This window comes from Pezoporus occidentalis, unplaced genomic scaffold (genome assembly GCF_034315485.1).
Source record: "Pezoporus occidentalis ecotype Australia unplaced genomic scaffold, CSIRO_AGI_Poc_V1 ctg4, whole genome shotgun sequence".
Lineage (NCBI taxonomy): Eukaryota > Metazoa > Chordata > Aves > Psittaciformes > Psittacidae > Pezoporus > Pezoporus occidentalis.
The window spans coordinates 13,064,806-13,087,764 of record NW_026915724.1 but is presented as its reverse complement, the minus strand read 5'-3'; the positions used below and the strand labels follow the sequence as shown (position 1 = coordinate 13,087,764).

At 40.0% G+C, this 22,959-nt stretch overlaps 1 protein-coding gene and 1 long non-coding RNA gene across 6 annotated transcripts in view; one reads left to right on the top strand and one right to left on the bottom strand.

The window, feature by feature from the left end:
* The window catches only part of NOL4 (nucleolar protein 4), a 204,221-nt gene that overhangs the window by 141,359 nt on the left and 39,903 nt on the right, over positions 1 to 22,959 (bottom strand). For all 5 annotated transcript variants that reach the window (XM_062633480.1, XM_062633483.1, XM_062633481.1 and 2 more), the window contains exons 3-5: positions 15,304 to 15,415; positions 14,678 to 14,790; positions 10,320 to 10,452 (exon numbers count right to left, since the gene is read on the bottom strand). In XM_062633480.1, the coding sequence (XP_062489464.1) occupies positions 10,320 to 10,452; positions 14,678 to 14,790; positions 15,304 to 15,415 (358 nt within the window). The remainder of the gene's footprint in view (positions 1 to 10,319; positions 10,453 to 14,677; positions 14,791 to 15,303; positions 15,416 to 22,959) is intronic.
* The window catches only part of LOC134171337 (uncharacterized), a 57,189-nt gene that overhangs the window by 23,082 nt on the left and 11,148 nt on the right, over positions 1 to 22,959 (top strand). The window lies entirely within an intron of this gene.

The following is a 22,959-nucleotide window of genomic DNA, read 5'->3' as shown; positions in this document are numbered from 1 at the left end:
TCATTAAAATTTTAGTATGCTTCATTTTTTGGTTCTTTTTGGAACTGTAACTTTGTGCAACTGAAATGTCATCACTCTATTTTGGTTTTCCAGGGGAAAAAAAAAACCAACAACCCTGTCTATATCTCCTAATTCCTTTTCCCATCAAATCAGTAACAGCAATTATTGTTCCCAAGAATTCAGACTAGTCTGTTGATATCATGGTTTTATCCCACTGTTTCCCAAAGCACAAAATAACGTTTCCTAATCAATTATTGCACACCTATTAATGTTGCTTATCTAAAAGCTGCCAGTGAACCACGTTTTATTCTAGTTTATGATCTCATTTAAATCTCCTTGCCAATGTCTATGCCTATGTGAAATCCAAGTTTCAGAGCATGACAAGCTAAACAGACAGGTTTGAACTCCACCTTCCAGTCAGAAGTAATTACTCATTTTATACCAGTTTAACAGTTTGTTCGTAGCAGAGATCTGGGACAGTTATTAACAAGGATCACTCTACCTTCTGCTGAGGGAACAGCTCTATACACTAAAGCACATAGGACATCAAGACTGCTAGAAGTTCAGCAGAAGCAGTCACTAGTTCTCTCAATCAGAGATGCATTAAGCTGACACCTTGATTCATTTCACAAGAAAGCAGCCTTGCAAAAACTATGAAATTAAATTGAAGCACTAAGGATTTAAGATACAAAGATGAAACTATCACCATAACAAGGAACTTCTGCAGGGGACACTGATCTCAGGGACATATTTCTGCTAGAAAGCCACATTCCATCTGTAAGACAATGCACTAATGAGTTGTTCTCTGATGGAAATGGAAAAAAGCTTTTTGGAGCTCAATTAAGGCATCAATTTATCTTCATTTATGCGCACCTAAGTCTGAAAATTGTATATTATACAAATTTGGATACTTTCTTGATGTTAGCTTTTACCTGAATTTATTCTAATGATAATTTCAGCCCTTACAATTGAAGTTCTCATTGGTTTATGAGCATCACACACACAGTACAGCTCATAAAGGCAACCAAAGAAGGTGTGCTCCTCCACATCTTTTCCCAGAGTGGATTTAAGTAGCTACTAAAGTCTGTCTGTCTGTAGGGGTGCTCACTCAGTGACCAAGGCTGCTCAGGGTCCACCTGGCACGGAACAGTGGAGAGACTGCTTGAGCCTCACACACCTCCCAGCAAGCTGTTAACCAGTCAGCAAGTGCTAAATAAACTTGTAAAAGAGCCAGGCTGTATTTTAATTTGTGTTGATGCTAAATGAAATCACTCTTTCTGTCTCCAGTCAACCTTCAAACCATCACTTCTATCTTTCTCACAATAACCAGGCTATCAGCATTCACAAATACTTGGAAGACACCACTGGAGTTCAGCCTATTCTGAAACTTTCAGAATGGTTGTATCATTTCTTCTATCCTGTTATTAAGAAGTGTCAGCGATAGCATGCTCCTCTGCCTAAGAATGACAAATGTTACTACTTGGCAACATTAAACCAATTACTTGAAACACCACTTCACAGATCTCAGGAAAATACATATAACCACTTTCTATGTGTTAAATATTAGAAAACTGTATAGTGCTGAAAAAGTACTACTCTATTCTTGTAACCAAAGTATTTTGCATTTGGTTAAAAAATTTCTTCTAATTTTAAACATTCAGCATTACAAACGTTTTATCGAACAAGAAACACTTTAAAGAAATTTCCATTTAAAAAAACATCTTTCACCAGACAGCCCAATGTCTCCAGGGAATTTCCTGTTCAGAACAAAATAAATTAATAGCTTCCTTAATTAAAATATAACGCAGTGAAAAATTAATGGCTAAATTTAATTTTCTTTAAAGCACATTGTTTTACATTCCTTTTACTGAAATAAAAATGCTCTATTACATTATTCTATGTTAAATATGATAGAAAAAAAAAAGGAGAGTCAACGCCTAGCAGGCTTTTTAACTGTAGTTATGAAAAAGCCTCTACCCATACAGAGCCTTAGGTGACATGGTTTAGTGTGAGGTGTCCCTGCCCATGGCATGGGAGTTGGAACTAGACGATCTTAAGGTCCTTTCCAACCCTAAACATTCTATGATTCTATGATTCTATATTGTAAAGTATTAGATCAAATTAAATCAGCAATCCATGCACATAGCCCCTGCTAAAATCAACCGGTACATAAGACAGGATAAACCGGGTAAAAGGTCTGTACTGGAAAGCAAATCTAAATCTCTATGTTGGTATGCCCCTCCTTAACTTTAACGCTACAGAGAAATGGGAGGGAAAAGCCTGAGAGATGCTAAGATAAAGAACTAACAAAATCAACCAAAACCAAACCAGCACTTTCAGGAATCCTGCTAAGCTTAGTTACAAGGGCTTGCATACTAAAACTGAAAGCAAATTGGCTCCCTTCAGTATCTGTGTAAGAAAGAGATTGCTTGGCTGGTTAGCATTATTGCTAAAGTGATAGGACCTGTACACCTCCAATGCAACCCACAGACCTGTTTTCAAGGTGCAAAAGGATACAGGTCTGCTGCTAGCCATTTACACATGGGTAGGTTTCACTTAGGTTGATAATGTAAAAAAAATTGGCTGTGAATAGGGTGAATGGTCTGTAAGCATTATAAGCATTGTTTGTGAAAAGATAATTCTAATTTCTCAGCTATTATTGGCTTCAAGTATTCCCTGATGTAATTAAGGAGTAATAGCCAAGAACTTGATTGCAACCAACAGTTAGTACTTTGTTGCTAACAAGGCAAACATGACAAACAATTTTGAGGCAATTATTGTCATTACAAGCCACACTCAATTGTTCAAGGAGAGCGTAATAGAAAGTGACAGTTGTGCAGCCGGGAGGGTGATACAGGAAACAGGATCGTTCTCTGGTTGCAAAAGACCAGTGAGACTCTAGCAGAGAGTCTGCTCAATGCATAATTCATGTTTAATAATATTTTAGTTTCTAAAGCAAATTACAGTATAAGATAAAAAAACAAACAAAGACATCAAAAAAAAAAAGAACACAAGTTATTAAAAGATGAGAAAAGCCACACAGTAGTAAAATGGAGCAGAGGGAAGACATTCAGCACAGTCAACTCACAGGATTCTTGCAACCAGCAAATGAAAATACAATAACTCTACATCATAAAGGAGCCAGTTATAAAATTAATCCATTTGCTATGCTTCAGTGAGCAGGGTGCTCATGTCCAAATCCTGGTTTGATACCCATGCCTGATTAGGCAGGTCCACCAAGTTACTGAAGTTCTGGAAGATCCTTCCATTAATCTGGAGGAAGGAAGGACTGCTCTCCACAGAGAGACACTGATGCTTAATACTTACCAAATTTGAGTTTTATAGAGTCAAAGGAAGATTTTAATCTATCACACAATAGAAGTGCCTCATCTATCAGCTCAGTATTCTGATGACAATGCACATACCAGCTGCTTTGTCAGCAGCCAGTACATTAGAATACTTGATTTGCTGAAAATTCCACCCAGCTCTCCTTAGTGATGTTAGGATTGAAAGTTTCTAATGCACCTGCACCAACGTTTCAAGCTCTTGCTCAGGCTCAGCACAATGCATCATCACTGACATAGTAACACTGCTCAAGTTTCATTACAGCATCACTCACAGTGCCTTTTGCACTGATAAGGTATCATGTCTAAAGAAGCCATTAAAATGCCACTGAAACTAGAGTTCTGCAACTCTCTGGCTTTCTGCTCTTGTTTCACCACTGTGCTCCTCTTTCTTAACTGTACTGGTTTATGCAAATAATACTACATCAAAGCCAGTCTGATGGGCCAAATCACCCCAGATGTAGCTGCAGTGAAGCAAAATAATACTAGTACTATATGCCAGGTTCTCAGATCCACTTCGGCTTAGGTGAAAAGGATACTAATTTTCTCAGATAGATAAATATATTATAACTATCTCCCTGTCTAAAGAAACCTCATGGATTTTGACACGTGTAAGGTAACACTTCACTGCAGCCCATAGACTTACTCAGAAACATGCCTATGTGATTGTGCTGTCTTCTGCTTTCTTCAGTAATGAAGCTGGTGCTTGCAAAAGGTGGCAGATCGACAGCTGCAGACAGGAGACCTTCACTTATCCTCAGAACAGATTGCAGGGCAGCTGAAGCAGGGACCTTACTCATGCTCTCTTCCTAGCTTGTCTCAGCCCTCGTCACTGGGACATGGTTGTTACCCTCATTAAGCCTCTGATGCCTCTGCTTTATCTCCCAGAATAGGGGAAATGTAAAATCTGTCCATACAGGTGAGCTTTCCTGTTCAGGGAAACTAGAGGAAGATCATAAAAGGCTGGTCATAAGGTGCTGTATTGCTAGCGTTGTCTAGCTGTTACTGTGCTCCTCTCTTCTTTTCCACTGCCATAAGACAGGCAGGTATCATAGAGCTCTTTCAGAAGATAGTATTTATCGCTTCATCTGTAGTCATAAGAAGTGAAGTTACTGCCCAAAATGTTGCAAGTTTCATTGGCTCAAGCAAGACTGGAAGGTCTGGATATATCACCAAATTCAGTCACCTCTCCTGGTCCTAGCTTGAATTTGCCATTTTACAAAAAAAAAAAAGTAAAGTAGCAATTGTTTTTCTACACTTTTTATAAGCTAACAGTGCTACCCTCTTCATTCTTAATCAGCCTAAACCCTCATTAAGCAAAACTTACCTTTTGCTGTAGAGTAAAATGCTTATTAACTTTGCATGTCCAATGCCCTGTATAATGTATAAGCATAATAGACAAATTTTATGGCATTATGGCTGTGTTAATATAACCGATAAATTGCAAATAAAAGCAGACAAGCTACAAAAGGTCCCCAGAATGAAAAGGCTTTCTAAAAGTACCTGAGGTTGTGTGTAGGAAAACTGGAAGGCTGCTTTTTATTTTATTTTTAATATTGTTATGGAGGCTTTATGACTTCATGTGGTAATTTTACTCCATCCCATACACCACAGAAATGTCAGCTGCTTTATTTTGAAGCCTAAAGAAGTCAAGCTTTTAAGGAAAATAAACCCAAACTCTGCAAACATTTCATCTAATCTTTAGTGGGCCTTTACTGAAGTCAAAAGGACTTAGCTCTCTTACAAAACAAGCATATTTGTAAAATGTTTCAGTGCTTGAACAGAAATTTAAGGCACAATACCCATTGATGTAAATTAATTTTGTAAATTAATATAAAATAACATTTCCAATGAAAATTCTTAATTAGCAGCAAAAAGGTTGCCATGGGTTTAGTGCTGGGAATCATCTGCTCTTATGTTGGCTTTGTTACCACTAGCTTTATTCAACATCAAGAGCAGGGCCAAAACATAGGCAACAGCAGAGATGATTTACTCCAATATGCTCCTTTCAGCAATCTGTCTTCCCTTTGGCCTGCAGTTGGTGTTCGAACTGATACGCTTAAATTACTTTGTGGGAAAAGAAAAGTCAGTGTTTTAAGACAGGGAATGCAGGTTTTAGTGGAATAAAGACAAAAGCAGAAGAAGTATGACAGATCAACCAGTTCAGAATGGTAAAATGGATTAAACACTTGGCTTGGACTCAGCTCAGCAGGAACAAACCAACAGCAAGCATGGATACAGCAAACTGCACCCTTGCACAGACACAGTTTTGACAACTTAATCATCTACTTTTACTTGTTTCAGGTGAAGCTGTGGAGTAAATACTATAGCTTACATGCAGAAAACAGGTATTTAGATGACTGACTCCAATACTTATATCTACCACAAAAACAAATGAGAGAAGGGAATAGTTAACATGAACATCTATATTGTGAAAAGCCTGGCAACTAGAATGTGCTGTGGAAAAAGAACCTGCACCATTCAAATTACCACAAACTATCTGAAAGCATAATCTTTAACTGCATTACACTACTTCTGCCCAATTTTCTATAAATTGAAAAAAAAAATACAACCAGGAAAAGCTTATTCATAAACTTCACCTCTAAGATAATAGCACAAACCCTGTAAGAGTTGAATCATGACATATTTTGTCATATAAAGCTGCTATAATCACAGCCCCCATATACTGCTTGTGAAGGGGAGTTCCATATAAATATGTATAAACATGTAACTATCATTTTCTAAAAACTAGATTGAAGAGAACATAGTATCCCCACCAAAACTCAGAAAAAAGCATGGCTATATTTTGGTGTATCTCAGCACAGTAAGAAATACTGAAAATAAATGAATTCTGCATCTCGCACTGAGTTAGAGTCAAATAGTCTCATCCCTGTTTTTTATTTGATAGCTCACATAGTGAAAAGAACAAAAAAAAGATTAACGTAAAATTTATACCTAACTCTTGTTACTTCTAGAGCTGTGCATGTTCTTAATTTCCTCTTATCAGAACATCCCCCTACACCTCTCTGGTGTCTTGGTAACTAATGAACCAACACAGCGAGGGAGCAAACACATTCAGCGCTCTTCTGCACAGGGCACCAGCTAACAGGCCAGGGCAATAAGAGTCCCATTTTCCCTCAGGGTAGAAGCTCTTGTTTGTTGCCTCTCTGACAGGCCTATCTAGAGGTCAGTTTTTACTACAAAGATCAGTTTTGTACAGGTTGAAGCACTAATTAAAAAGAAAAGACAAGCTCCTTTTTTTCCAACTCGGTTTGCCAACCTTGCCTGCGGTCTTTGGTCTGAGACAAGGACAAAAGGATTTGAACCAGCAACATCAGAGTCCCTAGAGTGTTATTAAGAGAAAGAATTAGAGACAGCTCTCAAGTGGGAGCTTTGCCTGCAGATGAGTGGTATGCAGCAGGGCTCCAATGAATCAGCTTACGACGAGGGAGTTGTAGCATATACAGGGAAGCAAGAAAATAGGGGCAAGCAAGGGGAGAGGGTGCAAAAGAGAGAAACACGCCAGCAATTTGCAGCCCAATCATCCCATGGCTGCTAGGGAAAGCACCTCTGAGAGGCTGGTAAGCAGATAGCTGTACCCCATTCCCAGCTGCAGAATGAACTGATTCAAATTAGAGCTGTTTTCCTTTTCTAACTCCCCAGGGAAGAGCAGCAGCTCTTTTCCAATTCCTCCCCCACCGATGCAGCCCTGCAGGTGTTCAGGATGCTATTTTCAGCCATTCAACAACAGGTGTGACTCAAGGCCTTATTTAAAACCATACAAAGGCTAATTTGAGGTGGCAACTGTCCTTTCTAGTACTGTGGCAACTTCAATAATATGGATAAAATTCACCCACTCTCCAATAATTCCTTGTTCCTTTTTAACCTAATATGCTTTATAGAAAGAATGTCATGAAGTCTCAGTACATTTGCAGAGCCCTGGACTTCTGTGAAGTACCAGCACCCATCTACTGCAAGTAACCACACACCTTCCCTCTCTACATCCTCCTTCTCAGCATTTTTCCTACCTACTGTGACATTTCTGGGTGAAGAAGTTTATTGCTTTCAGCCAATATTGTGTGCTGCTCTTATATTTACTTTTATTCTATTTAGGTTTAAACAATCTAACTATGAGAAACAGAACACACAGTACTAGACTGGAAGATACTGAGAAATCTCAGATCAAATTTTCGAATATGAGCTCTGCAATGAAGTCCCAAAGCCAAATGCTTGTCTAAATGCCATGCAAGTATAGTCCCAAGGGAAGAGGGTTTCTCCAGGGGCAAAGCATCTTACTCCTTTTACACAGGTAGTGTCAGCATTCCACTATGCTCTGGTAAGCTGAACTGGAATGGGAGCCGCCTTCTATCCCTCACTGGTGTGGCTCAGCTCACTATTACATTCCTCCAGGGCCCACAGACTCTGTTTATATCCTAGTACCAAACCAGCTGAAATCTACAGGAAAAAAAAATAAAAATCAAAACCAACAGATGTCCCAGAATAGACTCATGCCACCTCACACGGAAAGCCAGGTAAGCAAAGTGATAGAACACATCACCTTAAGGTACCCTGGAGCTGTCACTAATCCACCCTGGGCAGCAGTTTTCCTAATGATTCTTGTTAGCAAATCAGTCTCCCAGTGAGGGCATGCTGGGGGCATCAGCTGTCCCATTCCACCACAGACACCATTCCCAACCTTACACAGCAGTAAGTTTTCACCTGCCAGAATTCAGCAAAGACATTTCAGATGAGTGAAATGCCAAGTGTCTTTATCTGTAGAGTGAATGTGGTGGCTGACATAAACTCTCATGGATATGTAGAATGCTTGAGGGAAGGGGGAAGGAATCACTTTAGACACACAAATTAACACTTTAGTAATGATTTTGGTGTGTATGCACTATAATTAAGTATTAAATTTGTAAAATTTTACAGTGAAAACTGTGACAGCAAAAGAGATTGTACTGTTAAGTTCATTTAGGTTCCCTTTTGTCTTGTCCCCTTCCTGTTCCTGCTTCCATCCCTCTACCCCTGTGTTCTTTACTTTCTTCCAATCTTTCTTGCTCTCTCCTATCATCCTTCTTCTTCCCCCAGCCCCCAGCTTCTCTAATGTCTTTCAGTTCTTCCTTCAGCCTCTTCTCCCACATCTAAAAACGCAGTGTTGCTATAACTAGCCACACTCAGGTTTTGTACCTGACAACAGCTAGCACAGGAAAGCTATGAAGCAGAAAGAGCTGCTATTTCAAATTTCTCTATCAGCAGATCCTTTAGCTAGAAGATGCAGCAAAAAATAGGATTGCCTCAGGAAGGTAAGCAAGGACCATCTGGGAGGAAAGGAAGGAAAGCCGAGAGAGACAAAGCAATTCTGTGAACTCACACTACGTGCAGTTCAAAGATCACAGTACATCTATTTCCCATGATTTTAAATAGCAAGTAACAGATCTGCAGCATTTTACCATTCACATTTATGTTCTAATATGCTTAGATGTGGCACATGAATCTGATTGTGGCAGGAATTAAGACATGTATGACAGGCATTTCTTCATAGGTTACTGTCCTGAGCTATAATTTTTATTTCAGACATATACATGCACACAATTACTATTATGAAACACTATATACGCGAAACAGATTGAGTACACAGGTAAGCAAAAAACCTCTAAAGCACTGTTTTGCACTGAAAGATACATAAAAATGGCACTTTCCAAAGTATCCCTGAAAACTCTAACTTAGTAGTATTATTATAATATATCAGCCCTCAAAACTCAAACTTCCATAGGAAAGTGAACTGGCTTTCCCTATATCTTGTGCATCATAAATCCTCCTTTAGTGCATATATGTAGACAGGAATTAATTCAAAAGTTCAATGAATTTTGTGATAGCTTGAGGACATTCAGACAAACGGCAGCTGTGGTTAGAATCTGGCCTGCAAAATTATCATAGACATCCTCCTCCTTTACTTGTCTGGAGAGCAACACAACTAAAGGTCCTACCCATCACCAGATCCTATTGACTACTACGCAGCACACCCATCCTCACCTAAATAGCATACCAGCTAGCAATTGACCACAATGCATAAAGAGGAAAGAATCCAGCTTAACTGCCAAATCCCATATACTTACTGTTCAGGAGAAACATAAGAAGCACTTCTGAACTGGCATACATTGTCAGAAAACTGTACAGTAACAACTACAGAATACCAATATATTGTTTCTAATAGCAATAGAATAGACCTGCATTTTCAGTCTTGCACATTCACAAACTGCTTATGAGCCACTGTTGCAGTCTGTAGTAGACAGGCTCTTTGTGAGCTCCATAGCCAAGGAGAAAGTTCATTCCTAACTAGGCTCATCTAGCTTGTTCTGTAACAAGGGCTGAAATCAAAGAGTTCACATCTATGCATCTTCTATGCAAAGTACATCTTCCACCTTTTTCACCAGGAAATTAGCTTTGTGTTGTAACTAACCTAGAAATAATTAACATTCAAATTTACAATGTGACTTCTGTTTTCTCTTCTTTTACCTCTTTTTCCCTATGAGAATTTATGTTTTTCATCCTGTCTTCTGCATATCACATCCCAGTTCCTACCTCTTAAATAACCATACTTCTGCCACCCCCCTCCCTCTTTTCAACAAGTAAAACAAACTTTCTCAGACTCCCAGGTTGCCTCAGAAAGGTTTTAGTTTCATTTCCTTTTATGCCTGTGTATGGTCACACTAGATAAATAAAAATAGTAAAATAATAATACTTCACATATAGTGGCCTAAGCATTCACTCGTTACCTAAGCAACAAAAAAATTAACCTCCAAAAAACACCCCAACTTTATCCACTTCATGCTGAGATACAGGGAACATATATTTCAAATTACCTAATGAAACACACTATGAAGAAAAGTGCACAGCAGGTACTAAATGAAGGCACAGAATGGAATAAAGACAAGGCAACACTGCATTTGCTGTATGAAACGAGAGCCTTACCATCCTGCTGGCCCTGGAGGTTTTGAGGACTTTGCATTCTCTCTTCCAGATTTGAACTGAGGTCAGAGTTCACAGCTGACATCCTGGTCGAGTCACTCATATCAAACTCATCACTTTCTATAGAGCTTTCATCCTGCAAATAAAAGTTTTGGAGATGTGTCAGAAGACGCTGTTCACATTATATGTTCAGTTCACTTGTTCCCGTTTGTTTCACTCATACCTGGTGTGGAGCGCAATCATGCTAAATCTTTGTGTATATAAGCAGAGTACATAAAGAAGAGCAAGGAAAACATACTGTTTATGTGGTATGATAATCTGACAAGTGCATGAGGATACTACATTACCGCAGTCTCTTAACTGTTTCCACAGTATTTCGCAAAAGAGGGCTAGTACATAGAGACCACAGAGCAAGTCCTTCTTATTGAAATTTGGTTGAGGAGACCTCCCCACATTCCCTGCCTGAATCCTCTGCCTTTCCCAAGCAAGGTTGGTAACCCCGTGATGACCACCCACAGTAAGATATTTCCAAATAGCAACTTGATCTAATAAAAATCCATTATCAAATTCCCTTGACATGATATCACCCTTACACTGCTACTGTGTTTAAGGAAGCATCAATGAAAATGACAAAGCTTCAAGTTCTGAGCATGGTCAAATGAAAGTCAATGGCAAACCAAAGTAATAACACCACAAGAAACACTTCAAATTTATTCTATCTCATGCATTTTTAATATGATCTATCCCTCAAGTCTAACTACAGAGCATCTACCAGGGATGACAGCAGAGGGCAAAAAGTCCCAATCAAATATTTTTTTTCCCATTTATAAAAGCAAAACAGTCCTGGACATAGTCCAGCATATGTTCACATACATATTTAACTTCACTTGTTTCATCCCACTGAAGTTCATGCATCTACTCATGGATTAAAAATCGAGTGTCCACAAGTATTGCTCTGTAAGCTTCCGAGGCAACATACCAACCTAAGGTGATATTTGTTCAGCCTGGAGAAGATAAGGCTGTGTGGAGATCTCATAGCAGCCTTCCAGTATCTGAAGTGGGGCTATTCATTAGGGACTGTAGTGATAGGACAAGGGGTAACGGGTTAAAACCTAAACAGGGGAAGTTTAGATTGGATATGAGGAGGAAGTTCCTTACTGTAAGGGTGGTGAGGCACTGGAATGGGTTGCCCAGGGAGGTTGTGAATGCTCCATCCCTGTTGGTGTTCAAGGCCAGGTTGGACAGAGCCTTGCGTGATGTGGTTTAGTGTGAGGTGTCCCTGCCCATGGCAGAGGGGTTGGAACTAGGTGATCTTAAAGTCCTTTCCAACCCTAACTATTCTATGATTCTATGATATACTTTCAATAATGACTTTTCTGAGATAATTACTCCTGTTATGAAGAAAAGCATTTTAAAGAATTTTAGAGGAAAATATGGCAAATAATTTTGCATCCCATGAAGATTAATCTTAAAATACTTTTCCATTTTTTTTTCTTTTTTTAATAAAACCAGAACTGACAGGATTCTGACCATTTTTCTGGGTCACTCTGTACCTGTTGTGAACTGGTTTCTCCAGATACAACTACAGCTGCTTTCTTCTGAGTGCTTGGCCCTTAAATCAATTCCCCTCTTGGGTCCCAGTGATGTTTCCAGCTTGCATGGGTATCTCTCTCATTTTCAGAAAGCAAATTCCCTGCAGTCATGACTCTTGTTAAACTGGGATGAAGTACTACCAAATGTCATTTAGGAGTGAGAGTGGGACAACATGCAAGGCGATTCTGTATAGCAGTGTGACACTAGGATATTGACAAGTAATGAAACAAACATACCTTGTTCTGAAAGTTTTGTAAGATAATAAATGGAAAAGTGAGGGCTTCTCTAGCAGGCACCTGTCTCCCTTGCCCAGATAGGGTATAAGCATCACAGTTACAGCACCAGCAAATACTCAAACACTGCCCTCACACAAGATCGTGGTGCACACTACCTTCTGACCCAGACAGATGGGGCCAAGACACATGTCAGGCTGGTTCTGAGGTTTAGGGAAAACAGACTGCTTGTTCAAAGAGCAAGATCAGAACTCAGACTCCCGCAGACCTTCTGGAAGGCTGTGTCTCTGCTAAAATGCAGTGGTATTTCTCATTGAATCCTGCAGGAACCAGCAAGCAGCAGCTTGCATTTTCCAATTCTGAGGTTAGGCAATCTGTATGGGCTCCCAGAAAGGGAGCTCTGGCTATTCAACACTTGCCTAGGTATAAAGCAATAGACATGGGTAGCCTGTGTTTGCCTACAGCACTCTGCAGAATATCTCCATGTCACTCCCCAAACTGTGTAATCATTTATCTAAATCTATGCGGATACACAGGCACAGGGAGAGGAGCTGGGAGCCACTGGCATCTTCCTCCACCCCCCAGTGATGAGCTCTCCTTTTAAATGAAGCCCATTTCCTTTTCATCAATGGCCTCAGCTTAAAAACGACAAATTGAGGATCAGAGAATTAGGAGGCTTTCAGTCACTGTGCTAGCTAGTTGTGGGATCCAAGGTTACTCCTGTCTCAATTCCACCCACTCCACAAGAATACAGATATGATTGATGAATCCTTGGAAACAGAGCCTTCCTACAAAGCCAAGCATGTTTTTAAGTGCATGAAATAGTTTGAATGCATGCACCAGAAATCTTGCTGCTTTGTACTACAATGTTTCCACTGTCATTTTGTTCTTAGTGCAGTAAATGTACAGCCCAGAGAAAAAAAAAAATCTTGGAAAAAAATCTACTTTGAGAAAAGATTATCTTGAGATAACATAAAGATTATCTTGAGAACTTACCTTGTGCTCACCCTGCCCTGGCAAAGACATTATTACTAAAACATACAAGAAATTACTTTCTCTTCATAAATCCAGTGCTGCAGACATTTCATGAACAGTAACATTAGAACTGCGAAACCAAGCTCGGTACTGCTTGGAAATACCAACCAATGGTGCTTCATTGCCACTGGTTCAAGATGGTTTAACAAAAATTTCAGTCATCAGATCAGAAAGACTACACCAAAACATTTAGGCTATAGAAGCACTGTGTCAGGTGGCCCTGACCCAGAATGTGTTTGCCCCTGTTGTGGAAGGAGTAATCTTCAAGGGAAGAAGTTGAGAAAACAAAGAATCCTTTAACTCCTAGGGCTACTGCAGGGATAAAGCCTTTTCACTCCTGCTTGAAACCCTGCTGCCAGATCCCTGAAAATAGGCAGCACACAGAGAGGAGATTCAATAGGAGGGAACCATGACCAGGCTGTATTTGTGCAGGAAGAAGTCTGAGTCCAGGATCATACCCCACACCCTCCACAATAAAACAGAAGCAAAAGCAAAACAAGAATCCTGATATTTCTAGAAAAGTGATGAAATCCCCATTCTATGGGGTGTTAATAATCTCCACCATTAGCCCACATCTACATATTACGAAACCAAATCTGGCTGATTCCACAGAAGTCAGGAGTCAGTCAGGGTCTTTGACATAATCCAGCTGCTAAGGTTGTTTTTGAAGGTTTTATTTATCAAAAAAAGTATCTTGTAATCATGCAAAAGGGAACAGCATGCAGGACTGCTTCTTGGCTGGCACATATCTAAATATCTGGCTGCTCAAACAGTAAATGAACACTTCTCTAGCAAAGTGAGTTTATTACAAATAATTTGGTAGGTGCCATCCAATTGATGAAGCACATCTTAAGATCTCAAAAAACTTAGACTAAATCGCAGAAACAAAATAAGATTTTAGAAGAAATACATACAATTCAACTCTAATTCTCTGATAGAGCTTGATTCTCAGCCTCCTTCACTTCCTTTTTTTTTTTTTGTCTTTTTATTCAAAGTTCCAAAAGCAACCTCTACTCTTATTTAGCAAGCTTTTTACCCTAAAGATTGCAACTGATGTTGCCAGGGCTTCCATCTATCTCACCATCACATGTTGTAACCTGACTGCTAATCTTGAGAAACACCATGGCATTCATTTCAGCTGTTGATGATATTGCATTGTAGTAGACAATGAAAGTCACTGCTAAGCACAACACTAAGTCTCAGGTGAACATGCTGCTCCCATTACCCTTTCCACTGGTACAGACAGTAAAAGGGCACCTTCAGATAATTTGAAGCAGTAGAGCATATTACCCCCAACCATGGAAGGGCAGTATGTCATGACATTTTCTCTCAACATGATTACTTGCAAACAGCCTTGGTTTGGTTTCAGACTCACTATTTTAGCAAGGAAATTATAAAGATGGGATCAAAAATCATCTTATGTTCAGTTTTCTGGCTACACAAAAGGCAAGTACCAAAAGAACACGGGAGAACAAAATACCAAAAGATTTCAGGTTTTACCTCATCTTGCTGTGAATTTAGTAGCTGCAGCTTCATGTGTTTCATATATGCCATAGTAATTGGCATATTGTAATCAATCATGCTGGTCACCAAAGTTGGAGGTTTTCCATTATCTGCAATAAAAGAAAAACATTTATTACGCATTATATGTTAATTGTGGAGACTACTTCAGCCTACTCTGCAGTCAAAGTCACAGTTATGTTTTTTAGTCCTAACTTTGGTATTTTCAATTGATTGTAAGATGTACAGATGGAAGACTCTGGAAGAAAAATTAAAATCAAGTTCAAACCCTGAAAAGTGATGACTTCTTCTACCCTAAATGACTACAGCATATGCACCCTATCTATTCCTTATGTTTAAGCCCCCATATAACCATTTCCATAACAAAATAAATTATTTCCTCCAGATAAAATCATCTTTCTATTGAGGGTGCATATGGTATTATACTCTATCCTCAATGAAAGCAGAAGATGCACTGCCTTCCAGCTTAAGTAATGAGATGATCTGACTGATTGAACTGTTCCAGTCTACCAAATTTTTATGAACCCTCACTTAAGCTAGGAAAATATAATATGGGTATTAGGAATTAAATGACTTTACATCCCACTCTTTGACACTAAAACTACCTTTATGATCTGCTCCATCTGGGTTTAAATGCATTCTTTTCTGGCACTCTGAGCAGCTCATTAGAAACCGTGTCACCGCTTCTCTCGGTAGGAAGGCATAGGTCTCTGAAATCTGAAATGAGTAACAAAATATAGGTGTTATTATATAAGCTGATTGAACACAATTTAACAGAACTGATCATTAGATTTCCAAATAAGGCATATTATCTTCTAATGCCAGGAAGCACAATGAAAGCATGTTCTGCATACTATGTAGGATTTCAAGAAACACCTATCCAGTCTGCCTACTTACCATCTAATGGCCAATAACAGTCAACTGAACAAAATCCCACTTACATCAAAAAGGAGGTTGTTTTCTGTTTAGAGGTGGCTTTTTTTTCAAATTCCTATTAGTAAAAAGATTCAGCCATAATAGGCATCCCACTGAGGGATGCTTTACAAAAAAAAAGCTGAAAGGAGACCTCTCTTCTTACAACAAATAGCAAAAAAAATGAAGTGTTTGGCTTACATGTTCTATTTATTTTTATTGGAACGTTACACAGACAGATAGAGGACTCATACATTAGCAGCAATGACAGCCTCCTTACCATTTTAACTTTGTATTTTAATTTTATGCAAAAATACTCTTGGAAAGCTTAGGATTTTATACTATGGAGTAAATATGTTCTTTATACTAATAGCTATAGAATTTGGGAATTGCTTGATTTTAAAGACAGCTTTACCTGGAGATACCTTGAAATAACAGACTTGCATTGTTTCCTCATTTCAACATTATCATCCTTTCCAACCACAGTCATCACAGGTACGTTTTTTTTCTTTTATGAAAAGGGAAGGAAGGAAGCAGTTATTGCTGCTTTTAAAGACTGTCTTCCCTCCACTCCCAAGGATGTATATATCCTTATAGACATTTTGCCTCGCTGAAAAAGACCTGAAGGTTGGTACCAAGCTGAAAATGAGCCAACAGCATACTCTTCAACCACAGAAAAAGCACACCTCATACTGGCTGAATCAAGTGCACGGCCTGCAGATCAAGAACAGTTATTCTCCCTCTCTACTCAGTTCTGGTAAGACAGCAGCTGGAATAATGTGCCCAGGCTACCCTTTCACAGTTCAAGAAGGCTGCTGAGAAGCAGAGGATGGCTCTGTGGCTGGCCACCATGGCAGCTGGAACCTAAAGGAAACCTTGGAAAGAAAGGCTGAGGGAGATGGATTTGTTTCATATAGGTTATGAGGCAGGGAGAGATCTAATTACAGCCCACCACTGTCTGAAGGGGAGTTAAAAAACTGTGGAAAGAAACTTTTCAGAGGGTATAACCAAGGACAACAGCCACCAGCTGGGGGACATACAAACTGGACATCAGCAAAAACTTCTCCACTAAGAGGCTAGTGCACTGGAGCATTATACCAGATGAGTGGAAGAATCTCCAAACTTGGATGTTTTAACATTACAAGACAAAGCCACAGCTTTTCTGTGATCCATGATATACACTGTATATACACTGAACAGTGCAAGTGTTGTAAGGAACAAAAAAGTCTTTTTCCCAGCCGAGGTGATTGTCTCACAATGGAGCTAATCCTTAAAGAAAGACAAAGTCCCAGCAAGTAAAAGAGTCAACTCGTATCTGCTTGTATCCCCTTACTGTAAACCCTACAGTAGGATTTTATTTCCTATCAAGCACCACACTGATGCACATCTCTGTAGGAAGTGCAGAAGGATGGAGGTGGGGTGTATGAAAGTGTGCATGCAGCAAGGACAAGATAACTTTCTTTAACTGGATGTAACTGGGATGATACACTGTGCAAATCACTCGTGCTCCTCACGAGGGTGCTAGGAGGAGGAAGAATGGCCAGTTTTAACTCTCTTACACTCTTCTCCTTGGCATGTCACCTACTTAACCTGTGTTAAAACTTACATTTCCTAAAACTCCATGGGACAAGATTATCAGTGGCAGTATTTTGGAAAATAGGTAGACTTTAAATTCATGTTTGTTGATGTGATGTGAGTCAAGGAAATATATGGAAATGATGCATTAGAAAATAAGAATGGAAATTATACCATCCTGCTTGTGGTACTGTTGTTTAGGCTTTATTGTTGTTTACTTATAGAACAGAAATATTATTTTGGGGAGGAGAAGAGGATTAGTATAAAAGCAAAATTTGTTCTGTGATGAAAATTGAAAAATATTTTCTGTGGACCTGAAGCAATTTATCTGAAAATGAAGACACTAAATGAAGCCACTTATGAATGGGAGATCCTACCAAAAAAAAAAAACAAGGCATTTTCATATTTTTCCTGGCTGTTATACCACAGAACAGATGATTATTTACCTTTCTGAATACAAAATCATTGGTTATACTCATGCTTTATGGAATTCTAAAAAAAAGAACTTAAAATCAGCTAGAATTTAGCATTAGGAAAACTGGTAAGTGCACACACAGAGCAACCACTCTCTCTTAACACTTAACACATTTAGCACTGTATTGAAATTAATGGAGCTTACCCATGGATTCATTAGTTGCCTGCATTAGACAGGAATGCTCCATTTATTCTAATCAGGCATCTCTGTCAAAATTCCAGTTCTGCTCAAACAAGATGAAAATCCTCCATGGAAAGCAAGTAAGCTAAGGCCCAGATTTGATAGGTATGCTCCAGTGACTATATGAGAACTGGGTTTTATAACTAAATCCGTCCACATAGCAGATGCCTGTGTCTCCAAACTCCCACCGCAACACAGTTTTAAGGATGCCCTTCCCTAAATAACACCAGTTTTCACCAACTTCCTCCCCTGTTTACTTTGTAAGTTGAATCAATGACTTCCATTTCAAGACTTCAGCCTGTATAAATTGGCATAACACGTTAGGCATCCCATTAAAGGAGATATGTAGAGGACATAATCCACAGCTTTCCTTATTCTTGCTCCTCAAATATACACAAAAAGCTCTTTCTAATTTTCAATGCCAGAAAGCTTACAAACACCACCTCCCAAACCTCATGTCCCCAGCAGTGCAGATGCCTGTTTGCCTTTCTCATTAAAGAAAGGCACATCTATTTTATAAGATGGAAGATAGCCCCTTGCTCACTGTGGCCATGCTCTGAACCAGCTCTCTTAGCACCACCTGTAGCCAGGAAGAACTCTAACCAAATTATCACAAGGCTGAACACAAAATCCTACATTTCACCCCTCAGTTGAGTTTACCAGCTTCTGCACAAGGTTGGGCTGATGTCGCTCACGGAGTTGGCTTGCATGTGGGTACTTCAGAGCACAATCTGGAGACCTATGACACTTCCTAAGTAACTACACAGAAATACCTTAGACAGTAGTCTGACTCCATCAGGGAAAATTGTTTCTGTCCTCTATTCTCTCTGAAAGAAAGCAATAATGATGCAGTCCTCAACGATGCTATATATTCTCACTGCCTTCAAGCAGCCCTGCTCCTACCTCTCTTCTCAAGGCTGTTAGCTAACAAAAAAATATAGCCAGACCATCTCATTCAGTGATGTGCTGCAATAAAAAAACATTGTTTTACTGCAATTCCACACCAATAAAAAAAAAAAAAATGCACCGAGTTCTATGTTTTAAGAAAAAAATAAAGACAGACAAGCAAATTGAAGTGGGGAAAATTGCATTATTAACATCCACACGTCGACAATGCAGACCAGCATATTTTTGGCATGAACTGCAAGAAACTGCTCATACACATGCCTGCACCAATCAAAGAACAATCAGCAGTGATTTACCAGAATGATAATATTACTTGGACTGCTTTAAAAACAAAAAAGTATACTTGTTTCAAACATGAAGTGTTATGAGATTCCTTATTCTTAGTAGTGCTTTTATTGCACATTACCATGTCTTCTGTTGCTTACAGAATCACAGAATCATAGAAAAATTAGGGTTGAAAACGACCTTAAGATCATCTAGTTCCAACCCCCTGCCATGAGCAGGGACACTCTACCCTAGACCATGTCACCCAAGGCTCTGTCAACCTGGCCTTGAACACTGCCAGGGATGAAGCATTTACCACTTCTTTGGGCAACCCATTCCAGTGCCTCACCACCCTCACGGTAAGGAACTTCTTCCTTATATCTAACCTGAACTTCCCCTGTTTTAGTTTGAAGCTGTTACCACTTGTCCTGTTGCTATAGTCCCTGATGAAGAGTCCATCTCCAGCATCCTTGTAGGCCCCCTTCAGATATTAGAAGGCTGCTATGAGGTCCTATAGAAACATGTTACCTTATATCTGGCTGCATTCTGTATAACAGACAAGTCAGAAAATAAGCAGATTCTAGCAGGCTGGTATTTAGGTTTTGTGTATAGGTATGCCTCTTACAGATGAATGTGGTTTATGTTGTAAAGGAAAATAAGTTATATGAAGAAGAAACTAGACAGATGGAGCATTAAGCAAAGTGCAAAAATCCTACAGGGTTTGTTTTAGCTTCAGGAGTTATAGGATAAGAAGCAAACATTTCCTAAGAATACAGTCACATGCGCACCTACACATACTTCATTTTAACTCTGAACTCAGAAGAAAATAGTCGTCTTCAGCGCTTCAGAGTCAAAACTTTTATGATCTTATTTCACAAGCCTATGATATAATAGATTTTGACATATATCAACCCATCCAAAACATTGCCCAAAAACAAAGGCTTCACTGGATCCCATGAAGATCCCAACTACTACAAGACAAGTAATCCAGTACCTGGACATGTAATCTGATTTACACTGGAGCTAAGTGTTGCATGCCCTAGCTGTCTATGACAGCATATTGCATTCCTACTCCATCGCTGAAGGTAGAGAAGATGGCCACAGCCTCCTTTACACTCTCCAGTATTCAGATGATTTAAGTACAGGATGTTGTGATGATGTAGCTTTCAGAGCTACATTTTTATTTGGAAAATTAAGAAGCTCTAAACTGAAAGGCAGATTTTAGGACACATATGGCAGAGCAGGAAAGACAAGTGTGAGGAGAGGGAGTGAAATTTTGCAAGTGAACCTATTAACCCCTAAAGAATTAACATGGAGAACGTATGTGTAGTCTGGAAGATACGATGTGTCAGAATAGATGTTTTTTTCTGTTATTGTTGTGTGTATATTTTTTTAATTAAGGGGGGTAAGGGGAGGGAAGATGATCCAAAGAAGTCTTCCAAGAGCAGAGAGAGAGAGAGAAAGACAGGGAGAGAGAGAGAGAAAGGGAGAGAGAGAGAGAGGCAGGGAGAGAAAGTGAAGATGGTAATCTGTCCTGGGCCCACAGCCATCAAACCAGGTGGTAGAAATCGGTTTCTTGATGACAGGAGGGCAAGCCAGCCAAGGAAAGTCCTCTCCTTTCCTCAGCAAGAGGTCAGAATAGAAAGCTGACATAGGAAAGCAGATATCTTACTGCTGGGAGTTTTATCAAGAGCTTGCTACCCTGCTATACAGGGGAAAATGCTGTTCCTTCTCATGCTAAACTTATTTCACAGCTCCCTTTCTTTCCCTCCCCAAGTAGCAGAAGCCTCTTTCTGTGATGGAAGCAATGGGGAACACCTGCTAGTGGGACCACTGCCAGGACACTCAATACTTGCCCTTTGCAAAGAAGCAAGAGCAAGTCCAGAGAGTAAAAGTGCATGGGGCTTGGCTGTTTTGACGTGCACACAGGCATAGCGTGGATGCAAGGATTTAAGTGTGTTAAAATCTTGCACAAACCTTGTATTCTTCTCCTTCCCCAAGGACAAGGTCTACCTTGGATGGAAAGCAGCCAGGCCCCAACCTGCTTTAGCCCTGTTTGATCAGGGAAGTTGTAATGTTATTATGATGTTATTTCAGAGTGAGACATGTCAAAAAATTCTTTCCCAAGGAAAACACATTCACTGTGATACTCAGGGGGACTCAAAAGCACATTCCTGTTTAGGAGGGGAGAAGTCACGCCATGTTTCACATTAAGAGGAAGGTTTTTCTTAGGGTGACAGGAAAGAAGGAGGCTACTGAATACTCTGATCCCAAACCAAGAAACGTTTATTACTGCAACAGCTGGATGAAGCACAGGACCCCACATATTGCCCCACATCTAACAGACTCCTGTAATGCATCAGATGTTCTGTATTTATGTACTACCTATCTGATCAGAGTCCTGCCTCAAGCTGCTTTCCCTTGACACATCAATATCTCCCCCATGTTTTACAGGCCTGCTTCTCTTTCAGCTCATCAGCCCAGTGCTCTTTTTTCATTCATCTGTTGGGAGTTTTATTAACTGACCCATTTCTCCTGCTCAGATATAACAAGTCTCAATCACAACTCAAGTTCACTGGTGTAATGTTTCAAGGATTTGCACAGCAGCTATACAGGCTCAACAGGCAGATATTAGATCATCCTTCACAGGTAAAAATATTCAATGAATATGCACACAGAATTTAAGATGCTTAAGGTGGTTATGAGACTTACACAAATGGTTCTCAGGTAAATGGGTCGGAGCAATCCCAGGCACAGCTACAGGTTGGGCAGAGAAGAGATTCAGAGCAGCCCTGCAGAGAAGGACTTGGGGGTGCTGGTCGATGAGAAAATGAACATAAGCTGGCAGTGTGCGCTTGCAGCCCAGAAAGCCAACCATATCCTGGGCTGCATTAAAAGGAGCGTGACCAGCAGGTCGAAGGAGGTGATCCTGCCCCTCTACTCTGCTCTTGTGAGACCTCACCTGGAGTATTGTGTGCAGTTCTGGTGTCCTCAACATAAAAAGGACATGGAACTGTTGGAACAAGTCCAGAGCAGGGCCACGAGGATGATCAAGGGACTGGAGCACCTCCCGTATGAAGACAGGCTGAGGAAGTTGGAGCTGTTCAGCCTGGAGAAGAGAAGGCTGCATGGAGACCTCATAGCAGCCTTCCAGGATCTGAAGGGGGCCTATAGGGATGCTGGGGAGGGACTCTTCATTAGAGACTGTAGTGACAGGACAAGGGGTAATGGGTTAAAACTTAAACAGGGGAAGTTTAGATTGGATATAAGGAGGAAATTCTTTACTGTTAGGGTGGTGAAGCACTGGAATAGGTTGCCCAGGGAGGTTGTGAATGCTCCATCCCTGGCAGTGTTCAAGGCCAGGCTGGACGAGGCCTTGGGTGATATGATTTAGTGTGAGGTGTCCCTGCCCATGGCAGGGGGGTTGGAACTAGATGATCTTAAGGTCCTGTCCAACCCTAACGATTCTATGATTCTATGATTCTATGAAATGATGCACTTAGTTCTGGGAACCTTTGTCCACACATACACAGGTGACTCACTCTATTGTTTAAATGAAGGAAAGTCTAACATCTTAAAGAATATTAAAGAAAATAAAGAAAATAAAATCTACTCTGTAATATAGGGCTTGATCACTAAATCAGGCCTAACTGTGCCCATAGCTAGGCCTGAGAGGAGGCAGAGTTGTTTTCCATCCTCAGTCTCATCACAGATCATTTTAGTTTCTGGAAAAATGTAATAAGGCTATTTTTTTCCCTGGTTTGCACTGAATCACAGAGTTGCCCTAACAGCTTGGGCCTGTTGCATTATGCTGCTGCTGTAGCCACAACTTTTCCCACTTACTCCCACCTCTGATATGCCCCTCAGCACTCGAATTTAAATTTTACTCACAGATGAATAGTTTACATCAAAACATACAGCTCTACAAAGGCACAGGAAGCCCACTATG